The 18,821-nt window shown below is 36.4% G+C and overlaps 3 protein-coding genes across 4 annotated transcripts; all 3 read right to left on the reverse strand.

Moving 5' to 3' along the window:
- Positions 1-273: 273 nt before the first annotated feature.
- Positions 274-2,558, reverse strand: aplnr2 (apelin receptor 2). Its single transcript, XM_065289489.2, has one exon. It carries the CDS (start codon positions 2,085-2,087, stop codon positions 837-839), a length of 1,251 nt encoding a protein of 416 aa, XP_065145561.1. The 5' UTR covers positions 2,088-2,558; the 3' UTR covers positions 274-836.
- Positions 2,559-4,151: 1,593 nt separating this feature from the next.
- On the reverse strand, positions 4,152-11,016 carry cd59a (CD59 molecule (CD59 blood group) a). The gene is made up of 7 exons (XM_065289488.2): positions 10,941-11,016; positions 9,585-9,665; positions 9,386-9,487; positions 6,204-9,276; positions 5,458-5,521; positions 5,137-5,232; positions 4,152-4,968 (listed from the first exon to the last, which is right to left on the reverse strand). The coding sequence occupies exons 2-4, from the start codon at positions 9,637-9,639 to the stop codon at positions 9,077-9,079; spliced, it is 357 nt and encodes a 118-aa protein (XP_065145560.1). The 5' UTR covers positions 9,640-9,665; positions 10,941-11,016; the 3' UTR covers positions 4,152-4,968; positions 5,137-5,232; positions 5,458-5,521; positions 6,204-9,076.
- A 1,206-nt stretch (positions 11,017-12,222) lies between these two features.
- Positions 12,223-18,303, reverse strand: fbxo3 (F-box protein 3). Of its 2 annotated transcripts, none has more exons than XM_065289486.1 (11): positions 18,188-18,303; positions 17,520-17,609; positions 17,213-17,376; positions 16,683-16,797; positions 15,418-15,622; positions 15,012-15,057; positions 14,842-14,926; positions 14,577-14,699; positions 14,078-14,193; positions 13,713-13,903; positions 12,223-13,595 (listed from the first exon to the last, which is right to left on the reverse strand). In XM_065289486.1, the coding sequence occupies exons 1-11, from the start codon at positions 18,277-18,279 to the stop codon at positions 13,467-13,469; spliced, it is 1,356 nt and encodes a 451-aa protein (XP_065145558.1). In that variant the 5' UTR covers positions 18,280-18,303; the 3' UTR covers positions 12,223-13,466. The 2 variants fall into 2 exon arrangements, with proteins under 2 accessions (XP_065145558.1, XP_065145559.1); XM_065289487.1 differs by having other exon boundaries at positions 13,705-13,903.
- Positions 18,304-18,821: the final 518 nt, after the last annotated feature.

An 18,821-nucleotide genomic window follows, 5' to 3' on the forward strand; every position in this document is an offset into this window, starting at 1 on the left:
ACATGGTTGATTAACAATAACCCAGTAGTTGGTAAAAATAACCCATTGTTTGGGTCATTTTAACCCAGAAATATGTTCTGTCCAATAGTTACCCAGCCCTGGGTTAAAAAAAATCCAACGGTGTATAGCCTTGCGGATTGCAATGTGTATTGCATTATATTGTATTGCAACATCTGTGTCGTAATGTGTATTGTATCATCAGATTCTTGCTGAAACACAGCCCTGACTACACTTGAAGAACTTTCTGCAGGTCCTAAATGACATTGAAATTGGTTAAAAATACAATTGAATCAGCTTTATTTTACATATTGTGACTTATGGCAGCAGCTTTTAATAATTCAATACAAGATGAAGAAACATGCTATAACAGTTTGAATTGCATTGCAAGTATTAAAAGTTAAACATAAAGGGGCGGTTTTCCGGAGGGTTAAGGTTAATCAGGGACTAGGCCTTATTAATATAAGGTCATTTAAGACGTTTTCACATACATACCTTACAAAAACAGGCATTAAACAGGACAAGGTGTTTTTAAATTAGAGCAGCTCAAACATGCATTTTAGTCTCGCCCCTAAAAGTTTTTTTTATTATCAGGCAAAACATGGAAAATATTTTAACTTTTTCCACAGTCTTGGCATCTTAAAGATGAAGTTCATTCAAAATCTCATAGTAGAAAAAATCAGTAGCCTGATTCTTACATTCTTGTTCCAGAATTTTCCAGAGAAAAGATCCAGCTCTGAATTTTTTTAGTATCTGACAACAAATGCTCGTGCTTAAGAATCCATATACGGTGATTCTTCATCTTTCGCAGAGTTCTTTTGCCAAATCTCTTTCACTTTTCATAGTTCATCTTTGCTAACTGTCATTTCATGTGTTCCTGATGGTATTGGGGAACTGTCGTTGCAATCTTTCTGCTCCTTTGCTCCTTGGCATTTGCTCCATGCGCACACAAGCAGCCCTCTGCAGTGTCTACGAAATGCTGGGTCACAGCAAGCGTACAGCAGAGGGTTTAAACAGCTGTTGACATAACCCAGACAGATGGCATATGGATGGGCTGCTACCAACCACTGATCAAATCTACAGGAAAAGGGAAGGATGCCCAATTCCACCAAAGCTGAGAGAGTCTTGTTGGTGTGAAAAGGCAGCCAGCAGAGGAAGAAGGCCAGTACGAGGGTGATGATGATACGGAGAAGCCTTCGTTGACGTGCGTGATCAGGACGTGGCCCAAGCCTGAAGTGTCGGGAAAGGAGTCGCCCCAGCAAGCCGTAGCATAGCAGAAGCACTACCAGAGGAAGCAGGAAGCCGAGCACAGTCGACTTTAACCCCAAAGCTGCTGACCACATCAGCTCTGCCTGCTCCGCAGCTGCTGGGTCCAGCTCGCTTGAGATTAAACTGGAGTAGTCCATATCACACAAGCAAAAGTATGCCCGTCCATCCTGCCAGTCACCATCCGGTCCCGCTTCCATGTCCACCTCCCTAACGGTCCGTAGAAGGAGAGCAGGAAGTGCCAGGATTCCTGCTGCCACCCAAACACAGCCCACAATCCATTTGGCCCGTGTGGTTGATCCACATCGTTGTGTGCTGTTACCACAGCGTCGTGTGATGACACAATAACGCTCCACACTGAGCCCAGTCAAAGAAAAAACACTTGCATACATGTTCAGAGCCACTATGTAACTGCTCACCCGGCACAGAAAGGGGCCAAATGGCCAGTGGTAGCCCAATGCTGTGTATGCCGCCCATAATGGCAGGGTCATAACGAAAGCCAAGTCAGCCAATGCTAAATTGGCTATTAAAGACTCTGTCACTGAACCAGATGTGGGGGAAGGCCTTGGAGTTGGATCAGGGGTCTGGGAAAGTTTCCCACAGCTTCCCATCCTCCCTCGTCCTCTTGTTCTGCGGTCCAGGTATGCCCACAGGACCAGGCCATTACCTAGGGAGCCCACGACAAAAACCAGGAGGTACACACTTGGAATGAGCACCCAGGTTGGAGACCATTCACTATAGTCACATGAGGGAAAGGGGGTGGGAGAAGGGAAGGGAGAAGACCACTCAGACATCGAGGCAAGACCCAAACTCACACCTGACATGAGCAGAGATTGTGGAAGAGTTACAACTTGGTTTACTGTAGTGGTTTGTAAAAGTCTTAGAAGGTGTATGAGGAAAGGAATTAAGAGGGTTGTGATAATTTTCTGGGAAAGATTCTCTTAACTATGTGAACTGGTAATGGGAGCTCTTTTATCCTTGTGCTTTAAGCAAACACTTTTCAGTTTTATTAGAGGAAGTGAATGAAGAGAGACTTTCATTTTCTTCAGATCCCATTGATCTCCACTGATATTACTACAGACAAAAGAAAAATAAAGGTTAGAGTTGTTTCAACCCATGGTTGAGTAAATTATGGACAAATCCAACAGTTGGGTTTAAATTATCCAATACTGGATTGTTTATTTTTCAATGGTTGGATCAAATATGGATATTTTCTAGGTTAATTTAAACCAACGGTTGGGTTTATCCAAATTTTACCCAAACACAGGTTGAAACAATCCAGCATTTGTTTTAAGTGCATATACATTTTTAAACCGCAGCTGACAATTTAATTTTACATGAAACAATCATAAAACTGATCACAACAAAAATCATTCTTCAAATATAAAAAATAAACAATGTGACCCTGCCTGGGAATATTTTTTGTTATTTACTGTTTTCTACATAAAGTCATGCAATAATGTAAAGATAATTATGTAAAAATATAACCTTGATATCTTAGATCCTGAGACTTTAGTTTGAATCTCATATACAGGGTCACATACAAAAGCTGCAGACATAATAAATAAAATTATTCCCACAAAAGTCTTGCATGTGATGCATCAAAGGAAAACCCAACATGAAGCAAAGCATTTCATACCTGCTGGGTCCTGAAGAGTCACTGCTTCTGTTTCATTCAAAGTGTCCACTCTCCTTCTCTGTGTTGTTGGTCTCTATCTCAAGCTAAGTTGTCATTCTGCCAAAGTTTCCTTCTGTGTCCCACTTACAGCAGAGGTTTCTTCTTTTTATAGACCCCTCTCCCACCCTTTGCTGTCCCCATCTTTACTTCTTTTCCCTCCTAGGACCACCCCAGTAGCAGTTTTGTGAGATTCTCAAACAGTCCCATCTTTGAACAGACTGAGTAAACTCACATTATTGATACTTACACTGGCCTGAACACCTTAAGGTTGAAAGGAGCATTATATACATGACAATGTCTTTGACAGTAGTAACCATCCAAGGCTGACGGTACACACAAACACTGCCTACATAAGGGTACACGGTCTTATAAACAATGGTCTACCAAAGGAGACACAATGGTCTGTTGTTATGAAGACAGCATAGTTCATAGGTCAGCACATGTCTGAATAGTCTTTAATTCACTAAAAATCTAAGTCTGTGAATTAACATGTCATCATAATCATATTAAAGGATCTAAGGCAACAGTTTATTCTGATCAATTTTATTACTCTTAGCTCAGACAAGACTATCAAAGTGAATTTATATTTATTATGTTGGGGTAATTATATTTCACTTCATTAAAATATTTAAGAAACAGATAGGTAGATTCAAATCACACATGTTCATCTTCTTCATCCTCTGTATACGAAAAATTGCAAAAAAAAAATGAGGAGGGCATCAATAAACTTGAATGAATATGAACAAAAAAAACATATGAATATTTAAAATATCACTCTAAAACCTAGAACCTTTCGTGTTAATGTGTGTGAACTCTTTGCCTGCTTAATCGATTTATATGTTTCTTCATTTAGCTGAATGTTTGAGGTCTGCATGAACTGTTTGATCAGTCTGGATGTAACACTGTTTAAACACTTCCGAAACTCAAGCATTCACTTCTGTGGACTTTGTGCATGTGTGTGCCTTGAGACTTTCAATAAGAATGAAAAAGGGACTTATTTGTCTTTAAGAATATTCTGATGGAGTCAGCAGGGCAACTATTTACGAGGCAATGCAATGACAATATTTAAAGATGCCGTTGTTGAGGTTAATAGTGAGTTGTTCACTGAGAAACGTATATTTATGTCAAAGTAGGTTTGTTACAGAGAACCGAGTCTCTCAGCAAAAATTTATAGCAATCCCCTTTAAAAAAAAAAGTAAAAAAGCCTTGATCAACTTATTCTTAATCTTTATTCAGGCAGTGCATTTTCTTAAACAAACAGGTTGAATAAGCAATTGTACTAATACAAATAGAATAGTTCAGCAGTAGTGCAATATTTTAGTCAATTTCTTGAGCCAATTCCTCTTATCACTAACAGTATTAAAATTATATTTCAATACACATTAATGCAGTGGTTATAATCACTTTTAAAGTCTACATGTTTTCTATTGCTTTCAATACTGCAATGTTTTTTATACTAGTCCATTTGACTTGGGACATGATTTACAAGATGCTCTGTTATAATAGTAATACTATGTTTAAATGAATTTTAATCCATTATAAAGAAACAAGGCAAAATAAAAACTGATAAAAAAGACTTCTATTAATAATTTGTTAAATTGTGTATTCGGAAAAGGCATTTTCTGAAAGAAACACTTTTATGTGACTGTTTTAGTGATGAGAGATGTATATAATTGACTTATAAAATCTGAACATTAGTACATTCCTAAAAATACAAAAATACAAGCCAAATCAAAGTGCATATACAAACAACATTTATTAGATCTCAAAAAATTACTCCCTTGAAAAGGATGCATGACGTGATGTTCTGTTTGTGAACAACGACAATTACAGAAGAACACCCCACCAGAAAAGTGCTATTGAAAGCAGTAATCCCAACACTAAGTGGCTGGCAACCGACAATGATGCTGCGTTACACATGTCTGACGTACAGCATTTGAATTGTATTTCTTGAGAACCAGGAAACATTTGGAGGAGTTTCATCACGTTGCAATCGTCATACTTGAGGCATTGCTTGTATTTGTTAACTGAAAGAAAAGTGTAGAGGAGGATGTAAGAAGATGAAATGTGCTACATTTTTTTACAAAATATAGTTACAATTTACCAATATAGTTGTATTTATTATAAAGAGTAAAAGTATATTATGCAATATTTAAACTATTAGACTATTAAAAATAATATGCTTAAGAAAATACCTCCACTACTGGCAGACAAACAGGAGTCTTCCGTGGTGCAAACCTGAGTTTTATTACATAATCCTTTATCGCATGTATAGCACTTAAGTGCAGAACCTTGAGAGAGAAAGGATAATGATTAATAATACACTAAAAAAAAACATGACCGTTAATTTTCATATAAAGACCAAAATATCAATAACAACACTCATTATTAAGTAATGTAATAATTTGTTTTATTTGTCTGTATGAAATGTGGTATATGTCATCTCAAGGAAGTGTGTGAATTTTGGACAACAACTACATTAAGTGACATTAAGTAAACATTCATACTGTACATACCAAGCTCCAGAAGAGCCAGACCAAACACCAAAACAACCAGAGATTTCATAATGCGTTTCCTTCTCTACCGAGAGAACAAGTTAAGCAGGTTTATTATATAAAATACATGTGTTTTTTTTTAATAAAAACTAATAACACACATAAAACACAGATTCTTTTGCTCTTATAACGCTGCCTTTTAAATGACTTTGGATGGCAACCTTGAATAAATGACAACATAAACTGCGATATGTGTTTATGCTTTGGGTGGGGACCTTGTAAAGGCCCTGTTGAAAACAGTTAACTCATTACGGCACCGTCTATATAAAAACATTTCAACTGAATGATCAAAATCTATCCTTGAACACTCAGGGGCAGTTTCCAAGACAGTACTTATACTAGTACCAGACTAAAATTCATATTTGAGCTGCCATGATTTAAAAACCCCTGCTACTGATATGTCTTAACATATATCAATGCCATTGTTTTGTATCAAGATACACACCAGTATTGATTTTTATAAGGTATGTTTGTAAAAACTACTTGAATGTCCGAATATAACAAAGGCCTAGTCCTGGATCTAAACCATGTCCAGGAAACACCCCCGAAATGCTAGATATTGTTATGTAACGTTACATAACTGAGATCCGCTAATTACTAAAACGTTTGACGGCGGGGTTTTTTTATAACGTGGACATAATGCCGACTTAACAAATAATTAAAATATATGTCAAATAAATAAAACAAGCGTATTAAATGGAGCTTACCTAGCGTTATGCCTCTTCCGTTGTTGTGAGCCTCGAATCTCGACGCATGTAGTCTCAGCCTCGGACGTCACGCCCACAGACTGTCTTGATATGGGCTAAGCGTGGGTACGACGCATGATGTGCTCTTCTCCCTTAGCCAAAGAGTATAGAAGTACAAGAGGGGAAACTCAATAGAACGTTCCATTGCAACCCCACGCCCAGCAGCAGCCCAACGAATCAGCCATTTTGGAATGAAAGCGAATCGGAAGTCAACTAGAAGTAATGGCAATATCAGCTACTTTGTACATTAAAAGATCAAATTCAAACTGAATGATGATGACACAGAATAACATACAATCAGACCAGTGATCATTAATCCCTTTTTACAGCTTATTTTCAGATATTTAGACAAGTCTTCCACTTTTATATAGGCGTATTTTACATAGATACATACTGACATAAACGCATCCACACACAATAATATTTTGTATTCATATACATACACTTATACACATATACATCTGAATTGCTCGAAATGGATTAATAAAAAAAAACAGCCACTGTCCTGTTACTGTGTAGGATAACAGACAGAGCAATGCATCATGTTCTATAAGATTATAATGTTTGTAGCGGGATCCAGCTAGTACAAAATATATTTCATACCTAGTGGAGTTGGTAACTAATAGTAGTAAATGTGTAAAGTAGCATAAAATAGAATTACATAATAAAGCAAGAAAAAACTACCTCAAATGTACCTATTTAATGATTGGATTCCACAACTGATAACAACAACAAATCAACACATACATACGAGACAATACAGCGTTTCGTGTAGGTGTAGCAAGTGAACAAAATTTTAATTTAAGAAACGTACTATTACGCTTATGATTTGGCTGTGAGATTCGCTGAGAATGAATTGAGAAGGAATTGGCTGTGAGAAATTTCATTCCAAAATGGCGGCCGCGCTACTGAAGCGCCACCTAGTGACTGTTGCCAAAAACGAATGAGAGTTTCCCCTCTTGTACTTCTATACTCTTTGGTAAAACCGTAAAACTTCTATACTCTTTGCTTAAAGGGTAGCACTGTTTGCTGTATACCTTTTAGCCAAAAAAACAAGCGGAACCTAGTCGATTCCAAGACCTAGCTCTTGTGTTTATGCGGGAATTAGCCTACGATGATTCATGAGCCAAGGAAATAGCGCTTTTAGTATGCCTTAACACAGTAGCCTATATACTGAAGTAATTTGACCATTGGATATTTTTGGTAGTAGGCATATATATATATATATATATATATATATATATATATATATATATATATATATATATATATGAAGTAAATTCTTAATTTTACGCAAAATCCAATATCCGCCATGTAACTCTGTCATCTTTTCTCCCTTTTTTCCCAAAACGCAATAAATGCCACTCCTCCTTTTTTACAGAATGCAATAAATCCGCTCCACAAATTACAGCGCACCATGTAAACAAACAATGGCGGCGCGTTGAGTACACAGAGTCCTAGTTTTTCTCATCTACTTTGTACTTCGTGATCAACAAACAAACAAAAACAACCTGTGGTTTTCTGTGACGGGAAAGAAACGTAAGCAATCAACATCTAATAATTTACGTGAGAGGCACTCGGAGCCAGTTGCTTGTTCTCCCGACAGCATCAAGCTTCTCTTGTGCTAACACATTGACCCCAAGGGATCTTATGAAAAACTTTCCATTATTTTACTCAAAGTCAACGAGAATCGAGCAGGACCAAAACATTTTACAGCTGATTGCTGTGAAAAATGTTAAGCGACAACCTCAAGTATAACCGCAGCAGTGACAGTGTTCTTAATATGACAAAGTAAGTGTTTTGATTAATGCCATTAATGTTTATTTTTTTATCAGTGTGTACAACTGTTCAACTAAATTAATATTAAAAGGCAAAAATTAATGCACATTTATACTGATCCAATAGATTTATAGAATTTTGAAAAAAAAACTTGTCATGGATTTACTGCATTTTGTGGAAAAAATAATCAGTTTTTACAATAAATCTTTGAAAATCAAGTTATGGATTTGAATTTTTAATGTTTTATAACCTAAAGATGCCATGTGAAAGTTTGTAACAGAAAATAGTGGTTTTCATCTTGTCACTTTCTTGGAATAGAATACACGTTTTTACCAAAATTTGTCAAAATGGATTTCTTGCGTTTTAAAAAAAAATAAAAAAAACTATTTTATTCATGTATTACTATTATTATTATTAATACAGCCTACAAGCATATTCTTTAGCACTATATAATCAGTAAAAACATGACTGGCTAATTATTGTATATAACAGATTCTCAAACTCTCAATTTGCAGCATTTTCCTTTTATTGGTCATAAAGGTTCAGTAGGTTCTGCTGGCTACAGTGACAACAAAAAGCTGATCAGTATATGCTAAAAATATATTGCACACAAGGTTTTTTAAAAGGTTTTACGTTTTTAAATAGACATTCGTAAACAAGGCTGAGAAAAAGCGCAGTGGTACAGTTTTATGAAAGTGCAGTGGTAGGCCTACAGTATAGGCCTAACCTTTAGAAAACTACCTTGCAATTCTCCAAACCAGAATGAGCACACTTACTAGTCTCTCCAATATTCTCTGTAACATGAATTAGCCTTGATAAACTAAACATACACAATAAAAGCCACAATCAATTATGATCAGACAGTTTCCCTTTCACTGTTAAGTGCTAAACAAAAACAATGCTTACAAGCCTTAGCAGTGTGCACACACAGTTTAAACATGCAGTTGAGATCTAAGCTGTGAAATCTTTTCCACTTAATTTAAGAGAGACAGAAAATCTGCTTTCTCACTGCATGATACCACTACCAGGTTTATAAAGGACAACTTCGTGAACATTTAGAGGACACACCACCAGAAGAGGGCCAGTGAGAGCAGGATTCCCAACACAGAGCGGCTGGCCATTGACACATTGGCTGCGTTACACAGGTCAGAGGTACAGCAAGAAAACTTGAATTTCTGTATGTTGGGAAATTTCTGGGAGATTGTGTTATGATCACATTCTGAGTATTTTATACACTGCCTGTATGTGTCACCACCTAAAACAGAGGAAAGGGTGAGACTTGTCAAAACATTTTTTAAAAACTGTACATTTTGTAGATCACAGAAAGACATTTTTTGTGAGAGTTATAAATGTTTTGTACCAACCTCTCTCATAGACTGTCAAGCAAGCATCATCCTGGTAGCAGTTTCTGGTTGTAGTGCATGTGCCTGTGTAGTCCTTACAATTGTAGCATTTAATGGCAGAACCTTGAGAGAGAGAAAGAAAATATGTTACAGTTATGTTACATATGTTCTGCATGTCTGAAAAGAGGATCAGTGACAATCAATGAATATGAATACATACCAAGACCCAACAGTGCGAGACTGAACACCACACACACTCCAACTGAAGTTTTCATAATGACTTTAATTTACCAGCTGAATCCTGATCAGGAGAGGGAGATAAAGAGACATGCAAAAATGTATCATTTGGTTTGAATGTGATGTCATGGTGTGTTCATTGCTTTCAAACCTTCATATTCAGAATGACATTTGATTCTAGGGGAATGAAACCACGTAATTGTGGGAAGGAGATTATTATAGAAAATTATGTTTTATAACTTATTTGATTTCGGTCATCACTACTAACAACACTGACTGTTCTGCTCAGGGGTTGATTTAAAATGATTTTTTACACACTAGATTTATCCTCTGTTGTTTGTTTTTAATAATATGTATTACAGTAATTAAGTTTTAGACATTGTATGCGATTATATATTTCCTATATCTGTACTGCACCTTAGCTTGAGTTATATACCCACTTGTTTAAACTATTATGCTTAAAATAATGACCAAGATCAATTATATAACCACCTTTGCAGAAACAGCACACATCTGCAACACTGCATAAAGAAGACTGAGGCAAGCTGTTAAATTCTTTAAAACATTTTCTTAGATTAAGTTATATGAGGCAAATTGTCAATGTGGGATCCTGCACACTGATTAAAATATTTAAAACTATATAAAGTAAATAAAACCCTAAAACAGTCTAACAGTAAAACACAAACAAAATAATCAATAAATAAACAGAGATAGTATAATAACTTTCAACAGATTGAAATTACAACCAGAAACAGAACAACAAAACAAAACATTCAACATTTCAGTGAAAATCTATAATACCAAGCTTGTCCATAATGTTTATCCAAATTATGGCATATTTTACATTTGGATGCAATTCTCAGACTAAAAATATAATAGTATAAGACATATTTTTGTTAGGTTTTTAAAAAGTTAATGACTTCTAGTAAAAACAAACAGTTGGACACACTTATCCTCATCTAGCCTTAATAAATGTATTACATACATTTATTGATTGTCCTTTCTAAGTTTCAAGTATACTTGAAACTTAGAAAGAACAATCAATAAATATGTTGCTATAGCCTATTAAATTACTTAATGTTCAAAACTTGTTCTGAAAAATATAAACCTTTAGATTAGGAATGTACAAAAAAAAATGAGAACAGAAGATTAGTCACACTTTTCGTCTTGTGAAAAATATTGCTTAAATTTTTTTTAGAAAAGTTATAAAATCTAATTGATTAAATCAAATAAAATTTGAATTGACCTGGCACACAAGCAAAGCATATTCATGAGGTAAACAAAACATTTTCCTCAGTTTTAATGGCATTATTTTGCATTTGTGTCTCTGTAGTCTTACCCAGATGTAAAGAAGTTATCCAACTGCAGAGAAATCCAGACCACTTTGACAGCTGAAGAGCTTGAGTCTCGCTCACTCTCTCCAAAACACGCCCACAATGCTCAACAAATCTTTTATTCATTGTATTACAATTACTTTTTGACCAATCATTTAAAATCAAAATGCCCACCTACAGTCCTAAAAAAGTAACATTCTGATATGTAAATCTAGCACTTCGGTTTTTGTTTTTATATGAAACAGAACAAAAATCCTTATATTACTGAAGTAAAGTTAATAAACAATTGATTTATCAAGAATTACACAATATCTGTGCATACTTGACACTTCATGATAACTTACTTGAGTAGTGGCTATCAAAACAACATATTTACAGTAATTTACTGCAGGCACATCCTGGGCTTTCTGCATGTATCATTACTGTACACGTGGTCAGACAAGAACCCATTTTGTTGTGGCACAGATGAACAGATGAATGTGAGGTAGAATGAGAAACGTTGTCAACGGTCAATTTACATGATCAACAAGCAGCAATCTGTAATAAACAATAATAACTGGAAAACAAGATTTGAAATGATCTCTCACATGGGCAGCCCTAATGACTTGATGTGACCACTGAGGACAACAAAAAACATCATTTATGAGTGTACCTTGGGTAACTTAAGAAATGCTGGATTCAGTTATAAATGTGTTATATGGGCAAATCTTGTCACCCTAAGAAAGGATGTGTTCATTTTAACACGTTGTTTTGTGTTATCCTATTTTAACACATTATGTGTCATTTTGGGTTGATTCTATGTTCAAATAAATAAAAGGGACAACACAAGATGTGTTAAAACAATACAAAGTTCTAAAAATAACACAGAGATGTGTTAAGTGTTGTCCTTAACTAGCCACAAGATGTGTTATTTTAACACATTCGTTTTAAGAATGTATGCATGCTTTCATATAAAAATTAAAAAGAAACAGGATGGTACTGTAGGAGATTTGACCCAAAAAACAAAAGAGCCCAACAAAGAAACATCAGACAAATTACAAAAAGGCCTTTTAACTTGTTGCCATGACAACGGTCACAAATAGGGTGGGCCAGTGTTTGGGTCAGAATGATAGAAATGACTCCCCGTTTTGTGTTGTCAAAACAGTAAGTTTTTGTTTCAAACAGCATGAGACAATGGCTATGGTAATTATTTAAACAAGATCAATGGCCTTTTTGTATTCATGTAACAGAAAACATTCTGATCTATATGAGAAAGTAAACAAATAATAATATAAATAAAATATGATATCAATACACCATTACCTCTTTATTTACTTCAAATAAAAAAAAAATGTACATATACAAAATAAAAAACAGGGTGTTACTAACCAATAAGAAAGATCTAAACAGGGCTGAACAAACTGCTGAAAAATCCCACTGCATTGCATTATTTTACAAAGATTACAATACAATTGCAGTCATTAACATGAAAATTTAATTCACACGTTTTTAGGCAAGATAAGTTTGTGTCAAAATTTTATTCAGGACTGCACATTATTCTTAATTCTTTACCTCTTGCACCACCCAAAAAACATGATTTTAAATATAAAAGCTGAGAAAGTCATAATAATGCAAAAAAAATCAAATAATCTTGCTATTTGCACCAGCCTGGATAACATCACCAGCCCTTGAGATGAGCTTAACTAAGAAGAAAACCCTGTACAAGGATACACAGAAGATTCCAGATTTGGATGTCTGGTTGACTTTCAGTTTACATCTATCTGGATGTGTCTGAGAACAGGGCATCTAAACAGCTAACTCGCAATTTAACTGATATAAACTTAATGATCACTGTGTTGAAGCTGATGCTGTGCATAAATTGCTTGGTTTGGGCACATGTGCTTTTCACCCTCTAATCGGATCGGTTTCATATAATTTCAAAATCTCAGCTGAAACTCTCAAACACATATACACAAATACATACACGCTTCACAATTAACAAAACAAATGCAATTCATTTATTTTGCGAACTAAAATAAGAATATTCATAGTCTCTCGCACTATAATTATACACACACGCAAACCAACAAGAAAAAGTAGACAGAATAGACAGAATAAGTATTCCCAATCCGGTGTGTGTGTGTATTTTTCTTTTTACAAAAGAAAAGTACTTTTTCTCTGTGCTCCCAAGGATTTCTACAAATTTGTAATCTTCAGAAAGTGACAAGTCATTGAGAGGCAAGTACAACCAATCTTTCACATATACAATAAACTCTGCTGCATTCACTCATCCACAAAATACATTTGCAGGCTCATACATATATACAATGATCTCATACATTCGCACACAAACACACACACACACACACAGACTCTCAACTAGACACATGCTCTCACAAAATGGAGAAAGAGCCCATGAGGTGTCAGGCACAAAGGCGTTGTACAATAAACAATGGATTCCTAAACGCTCTGTTTGTCCTCCAACGCTTGTGTTTGAGTGAACATGCCTGTTTGTGGGTGGGTGCTGCCAAGCAGTTACATGTAAAAGTGCATCAGACGTGCCGGGGACAGCGTCCTCCCGGGTCAGCCATGTTCATTCCACGCATGTCTCCCTCCTCATAGTCATCTGTGTCCGATGAATTCTCATCATTATAAAGAGCAGAGACTTCACTTACTGAGCCCTAAATGGAGAGAAATAAATAATGAGCCATACAAAATTAGCACTGACTCCTAAACAAATCCAAATTTAAACACTGTAGCTTATTTTTGAATCTAATAGAAAGACAGTACCGACTCACCGACCGTACCACCGATTCACGGAATGGTGGGCACACCATATGGAATCGTGGGATCGCTACGTCAAACACTTCCTCTTTGTTCTTGAGCCGGTGGAATGTGTAGTAGCCTTCCATGTACTCGGAGGTCGTGGAAAATGTGGTACAACTGGCGTACTCGTGAACTTTCCCGGGCGTCATTACTGGAAACTCACCTTTACGTACATTGCATGTAAAAAGCACCAGTGTTAACAAGACTTTTAGGGCATTAGGGTGAAAGTGCATTTTGTGATCTATAATGCAGTGACTTTCCACAAACACGTTCTGATTCAGATTTCAAATTGTTACCAGAGGAAAGTAGATTTTTACGAAACAGAGATGGGTCTTACCCACAACACCGGGGCCACGGACCTCTTCCACATTTCCATTTGCATTTGTGATCTTCCAGTATCGACTGTCTAGCTGGCATGCGTTCTCTGGCAGGGCCGACTTTGCCATCTCGATCCTGATATATCCATATCGCACAGGTCAGAGGTTGCAGGTATTAACCCACTGTATAAACCCATTTCAAACCGCAGCTGCATTGAGTTGTTTACTTTGGCAATAGCAGACAACAGCTGGGTGATTTTAGTAAGAACTAAAGTATTTGATTCCAACAAACACTGTCAGCATCTTTTAAAAACATTTTCTTAATCTACTCTACTGAGATTCCTATTTTTGGTAAGAGAGCTGCTATAACATTTCAATAACTAATGAAAAAATGCTGTTTGAATATACTGGAAACAGACCAAATGTTCTCAAGTACAAAATATTACAATGTACTGTTAACAGAGCTTAATTATTGCTTAAATAGCCTGAATCTGTTTACTGTAGTCACAAGTGAAGTACCTGATCCTATAGGTGAAGAAAAAGTGTGGTGGATGGACCGAACTGAGCTCTGGCAGGAATGAGGTAGAGACGGATACGGTGATGTCACCAGTGGTAGCCACACAGCGCTTGTCATGTACATACCTGAGCAAACAGGAAGAGGAATAAAAATGAGTAAGGCGTATTATTTGCTTTTCTAATGTCAGATCACCCAAAAACAAAACGAAAATCACTGTTTATCATCAGATTGTATGTGTAAAATAAAATCGTATGGTGCATAGACAACCTGAATATCTGATCCCGAATTATGGGGTATTCTCCTGTTACAACATTATCGACATAAGAGGTAAACCACTCTGTAAAGCTAGAACCTGAATAACAGAGAAAAGTAAAGAGTTAAAATGTGTTTTTGGAACTGAAGTGCTTTAAATACTGATAACTTGCATTGCATGTTACCTGTAATAAACATGTCAATAGCAGACGGATCTTGTGCCAGCTGATCCTATCAAATAAAAACATAGCAGCATAAGCAAGAGGGCCTTTGATGCAGGAGGACAAGAGCGCCTCTCACTGGTCAAAATGCAACAATGAAAGTAAAAGAAAACTAAAACATTTTAACCCTAGACTAGAGCACCCCATATATGATGTGCTGAACTGCTTCATAAGCACTTACAGGTCAAAACACAGTTTGAGCCACTATATAAAGCTTAGACAGAGCTAGCATTAGTTAGTGCCGTGGCTCCTGACTACATGACACATTTGCATTAATGTTTCACCTTCATTAGAGTTCAGCCCAAAATCAGACCTTTGTAAGTGTGTTAGTGCATGACAGGGTGTTAAAGTCTGATAGTGGTGATCTAACCGGGCATTGATAGAAGATCTCATTGTGTGTCCGTCCCTCTGTGCTCTCCAGGGCCATGTACTGACTGAGGCCGGTGTGGAAGCAAAAAGTTAGGGGAAGACACTGACGCATGCCTTTCCTCTGTTGAAATCCTCCTGCTGCGGTCTCAATGTCCAGCAGGTCCTCTGACCGATAGTGGTTGGACAAAGCCATGCTGCCCATCAACCTATGCAAGGGAACAAAGTGGCATTTTAAATTGAAACCTGTTAAAGAGACACTCCACTTTTTTTAAATACATGCTCATTTTCCAGCTCGCCTAGAGTTAAACATTAGATTTTTATGGTTTTGAATCAATTCAGCTGATCTCCGGTTCTGGCTGTTCCATTTTTAGCATAGGTTAGCATAATTTATTGAATCTGATTAGACAATTAGCATCGCGCTAAAAAATAACCAAAGAGTTTTGAAATTTTTCTTATTTGAAACTTGAATCTTCTGTAGTTTCATCGTGTACTAAGACCGACAGATAATTAAAAGTTGCGATTTTGAAGCTGTAACATGGCTGCAGCAGGCGCAATAATATTACACAGCGCCTGAGAATACTCCCCTGCTACTGAAAGTAACCAAGGGTACTATTTTCGGGCAGTGCGTAATATCACTACGCCTGCTGCAGAAATGTTGCAGTAACAAAGTCCTTGATTATTACGCCAGAATGAGAGTATAGTTCCTAACCATATCTGCCTGGAAAATCGCAACGTTTAAATTTTCCATCAGCCTTAGTACACGATGTAACTACAGAAAAGTCAAGTTTTAAATAGGAAAAAATATCGAAACTCTTTGGTTACTTTTGAGCGCAATGGTCTAATCAGATTTAGTGGATTATGCTATGCTAAAAGTGGTACCGCCGGACATGGAGATCAGCTAAATGGATTCCAAAATGGTAAAAATCAAATGTTTAACTCAAGGGGAGCTGGAAAATGAGCATATTTTCAAAAAAGTGGCGTGTCCCTTTAAAATAAGTCTTAAACAACCAAGTGGTATATAAAAACTAATCTAATTTTCAAATATTTTTATTTTTTTTTAAGGGTGCATGCAAATAAACATGTAAATCTTTCAGTATCCTAATATTCAGCCACGTGCATACGGAGTAGGCTGATAGAATTTTTATAAAGGCTATTAAAAAGGTGTTTACATGACCTTACATGCACGACACACATAGTCATTAATGTTTAGGCTTATGCATAGTACTTTGATACACCAGTGTTTAGTAAAAGAGAGATAAGTTTTACCCAGGAACCACTAGTTTCTGCCCATTGTGTATCCTATAGGAGCAACGGTAGTCATTAGGAAGTTTGCAGCCAATCTGAGCCTCAATGGCATCTAGCTCATCCTCTTTCACGCCCTCTAATCAAAAAAAGAGAAACGAAACACTTAGACCCGGTTTTACAGACAATGCTTCGATAAAACCAGGACTAAGCCTTAGTTAAATTAAAACATTTATGCATCTTTTATAAACATACCTTTAACAAAATACATTACTTGTGTGTATCCTAGGACAAATCGTTGCACTGGCTTATTTTAAGATCTGTCAGTGCAAGTAATATTCAGTTGAGAGAGACAGCTAAAACATGTCTAGGACTAGTCTTAAGCCTTGTCTGTGAAACCGGAGGGAAGTTTAATATTTAAAAGATATTCCCTCATTAAAGTTTTATAGTGGGAGTGACTCATATTATGGAAATAAACTTGTTTGAATTGCAACACTAATGCACTTTACAACGATTTCTCATAGGATTGATGGTGGTTGTTGGAGTGGACAGACCTTTAAGTGAAGCTATCATTCGAGGGCATTTCTGATTTAGGTAGTTCTTTAGGTCATCCCAGGCTTTCTTGAGAGTGCTGTAATAGTCAAGGTAACGTCCCCGATCAGTGTAATACTCCCGAAACAGTTCCTTCCAGGTCAGGCCTCTCTGAGTTTTATCTCTCCTGAAAATGAAAGACAAGTGGCATCAGTTATTACCCCAATAATTAATCGACACAAATTGTGTTTTAGTTACAAGAGAGATATATAATGAGCAAGTATATGTATCAATAAATGTATTGAATTTTCTTTGATGTGGTTAACTTACTCTGTAAGTAGCCAGTGCTTTTGACAAAGCCTCTTCCATAGTGGGTTATGACCAGTTAGTTCATTGAGTCTACGATTTACAAAACTGCAACTGAGGGAAAAAACAATTAAGGGAATTGATTAAACGTAAACCGTGTGACTTTCGATTCGGTTTCTAAAAGGCTTTACATAAGCATCGATGAACAGTGAAAAGGAATTACACTGACACTGTCACTTTAGGATACTCAGCGTCACGTGATCCCCACTCATTTCACAAAACAAAATATTTATCCTCGAAACTTGATTCAACTTGAGACACCAAAAAAGTTTACAACTACTGTGAGAGTGTAGTTGCTATACACATAAAGATTTGACACTTTTATCAGCCGCAGCCACATATACCGCACAACCCGTTGCTGACTATTTACATAAAGGCAGTTTTATCTCCAAACATAAGAAGCATGACATAACCAGTAGCAACAAAGTGTAAGATGCGTGATTAATAATAGATTTCATTTAATATCAGACTATCAAACTCGATCATCACTTGCTTAAGTACAAGCTATCCTGCTAGCACTGTCAGCTAACTGTACAAGCGATATGTTTTTCCGCTCATTCCTGCAACAAACACTCTTAAAACTTGTTTGCTATTGCGCAGTCTGACTGAATATTTCATGCAAAGGAGTTTACCTGCTCAGATCTCTGAAGTCCAGAAATGACAGCACCAGCAGTAACGGATCGGAGGGTAAGTTGTCCAGGCTGAGTGTTATGGACGTTGCCATCTTGATACCAAATGCAGAGCTGAAACCCCGCCCCCTTCACTGCGATGACATGAAGGCGTGTCCGCACGCTGCTCTGTTATCAAATAATGCGCACATGTAATGAAACTGACTATTTACCATGTGAAAGTGAGCGATGAGGCGATAACCACGGAAACATAAAATTACATTACACGGAAAAAATTACCCACGTGAAAAATGCTTGTAGTAAACTTAGTGAATTGTAAGTTTAATATTTTAAAATGTAGTATAGAATATTATAGAAATTGCCACACGTTGCTAATATACTGTGTTTGTATAGTTATTGTTAACTATAGTAAACACTATAGGCTGTATAGATACAGTGTAGAATTTTACTAGGGTAAACACTAAAATATACTACAGTATTTTTCGTATTGAAATATTTCGTTTATTGAATTAAATAAAGGAAAGTTTTACAGTCATCCTTTGCGTTGATCTGCAATAAATGTTTGTCTTTTTATCACCTCAAGATGGCATCACAGATCCATTCTCTCATCGGCTTTCTCAAGGTCAAAGCACTCAAG

Source organism: Paramisgurnus dabryanus, chromosome 2, assembly GCF_030506205.2.
Source record: "Paramisgurnus dabryanus chromosome 2, PD_genome_1.1, whole genome shotgun sequence".
NCBI lineage: Eukaryota > Metazoa > Chordata > Actinopteri > Cypriniformes > Cobitidae > Paramisgurnus > Paramisgurnus dabryanus.

Coding starts and splice junctions, on each gene's coding strand:
- aplnr2 (XM_065289489.2), bottom strand. CDS start 2,087: ATGTCAGGTGTGAGTTTGGGTCTTGCCTCGATGTCTGAGTGGTCTTCT.
- fbxo3 (XM_065289486.1), bottom strand. CDS start 18,279: ATGGCAACGTCCATAACACTCAGCCTGGACAACTTACCCTCCGATCCG. Junction 14,194..14,576: donor TTCTTCACCTATAGGATCAG/GTACTTCACTTG, acceptor TGGATATATCAG/GATCGAGATGGCAAAGTCGG. Junction 13,596..13,712: donor GTGAATCGGTGGTACGGTCG/GTGAGTCGGTAC, acceptor CTCTCCATTTAG/GGCTCAGTAAGTGAAGTCTC.
- cd59a (XM_065289488.2), bottom strand. CDS start 9,639: ATGAAAACTTCAGTTGGAGTGTGTGTGGTGTTCAGTCTCGCACTGTTG. Junction 9,488..9,584: donor TCTCGCACTGTTGGGTCTTG/GTATGTATTCAT, acceptor CTCTCTCTCAAG/GTTCTGCCATTAAATGCTAC. Junction 9,277..9,385: donor CTTGACAGTCTATGAGAGAG/GTTGGTACAAAA, acceptor CCTCTGTTTTAG/GTGGTGACACATACAGGCAG.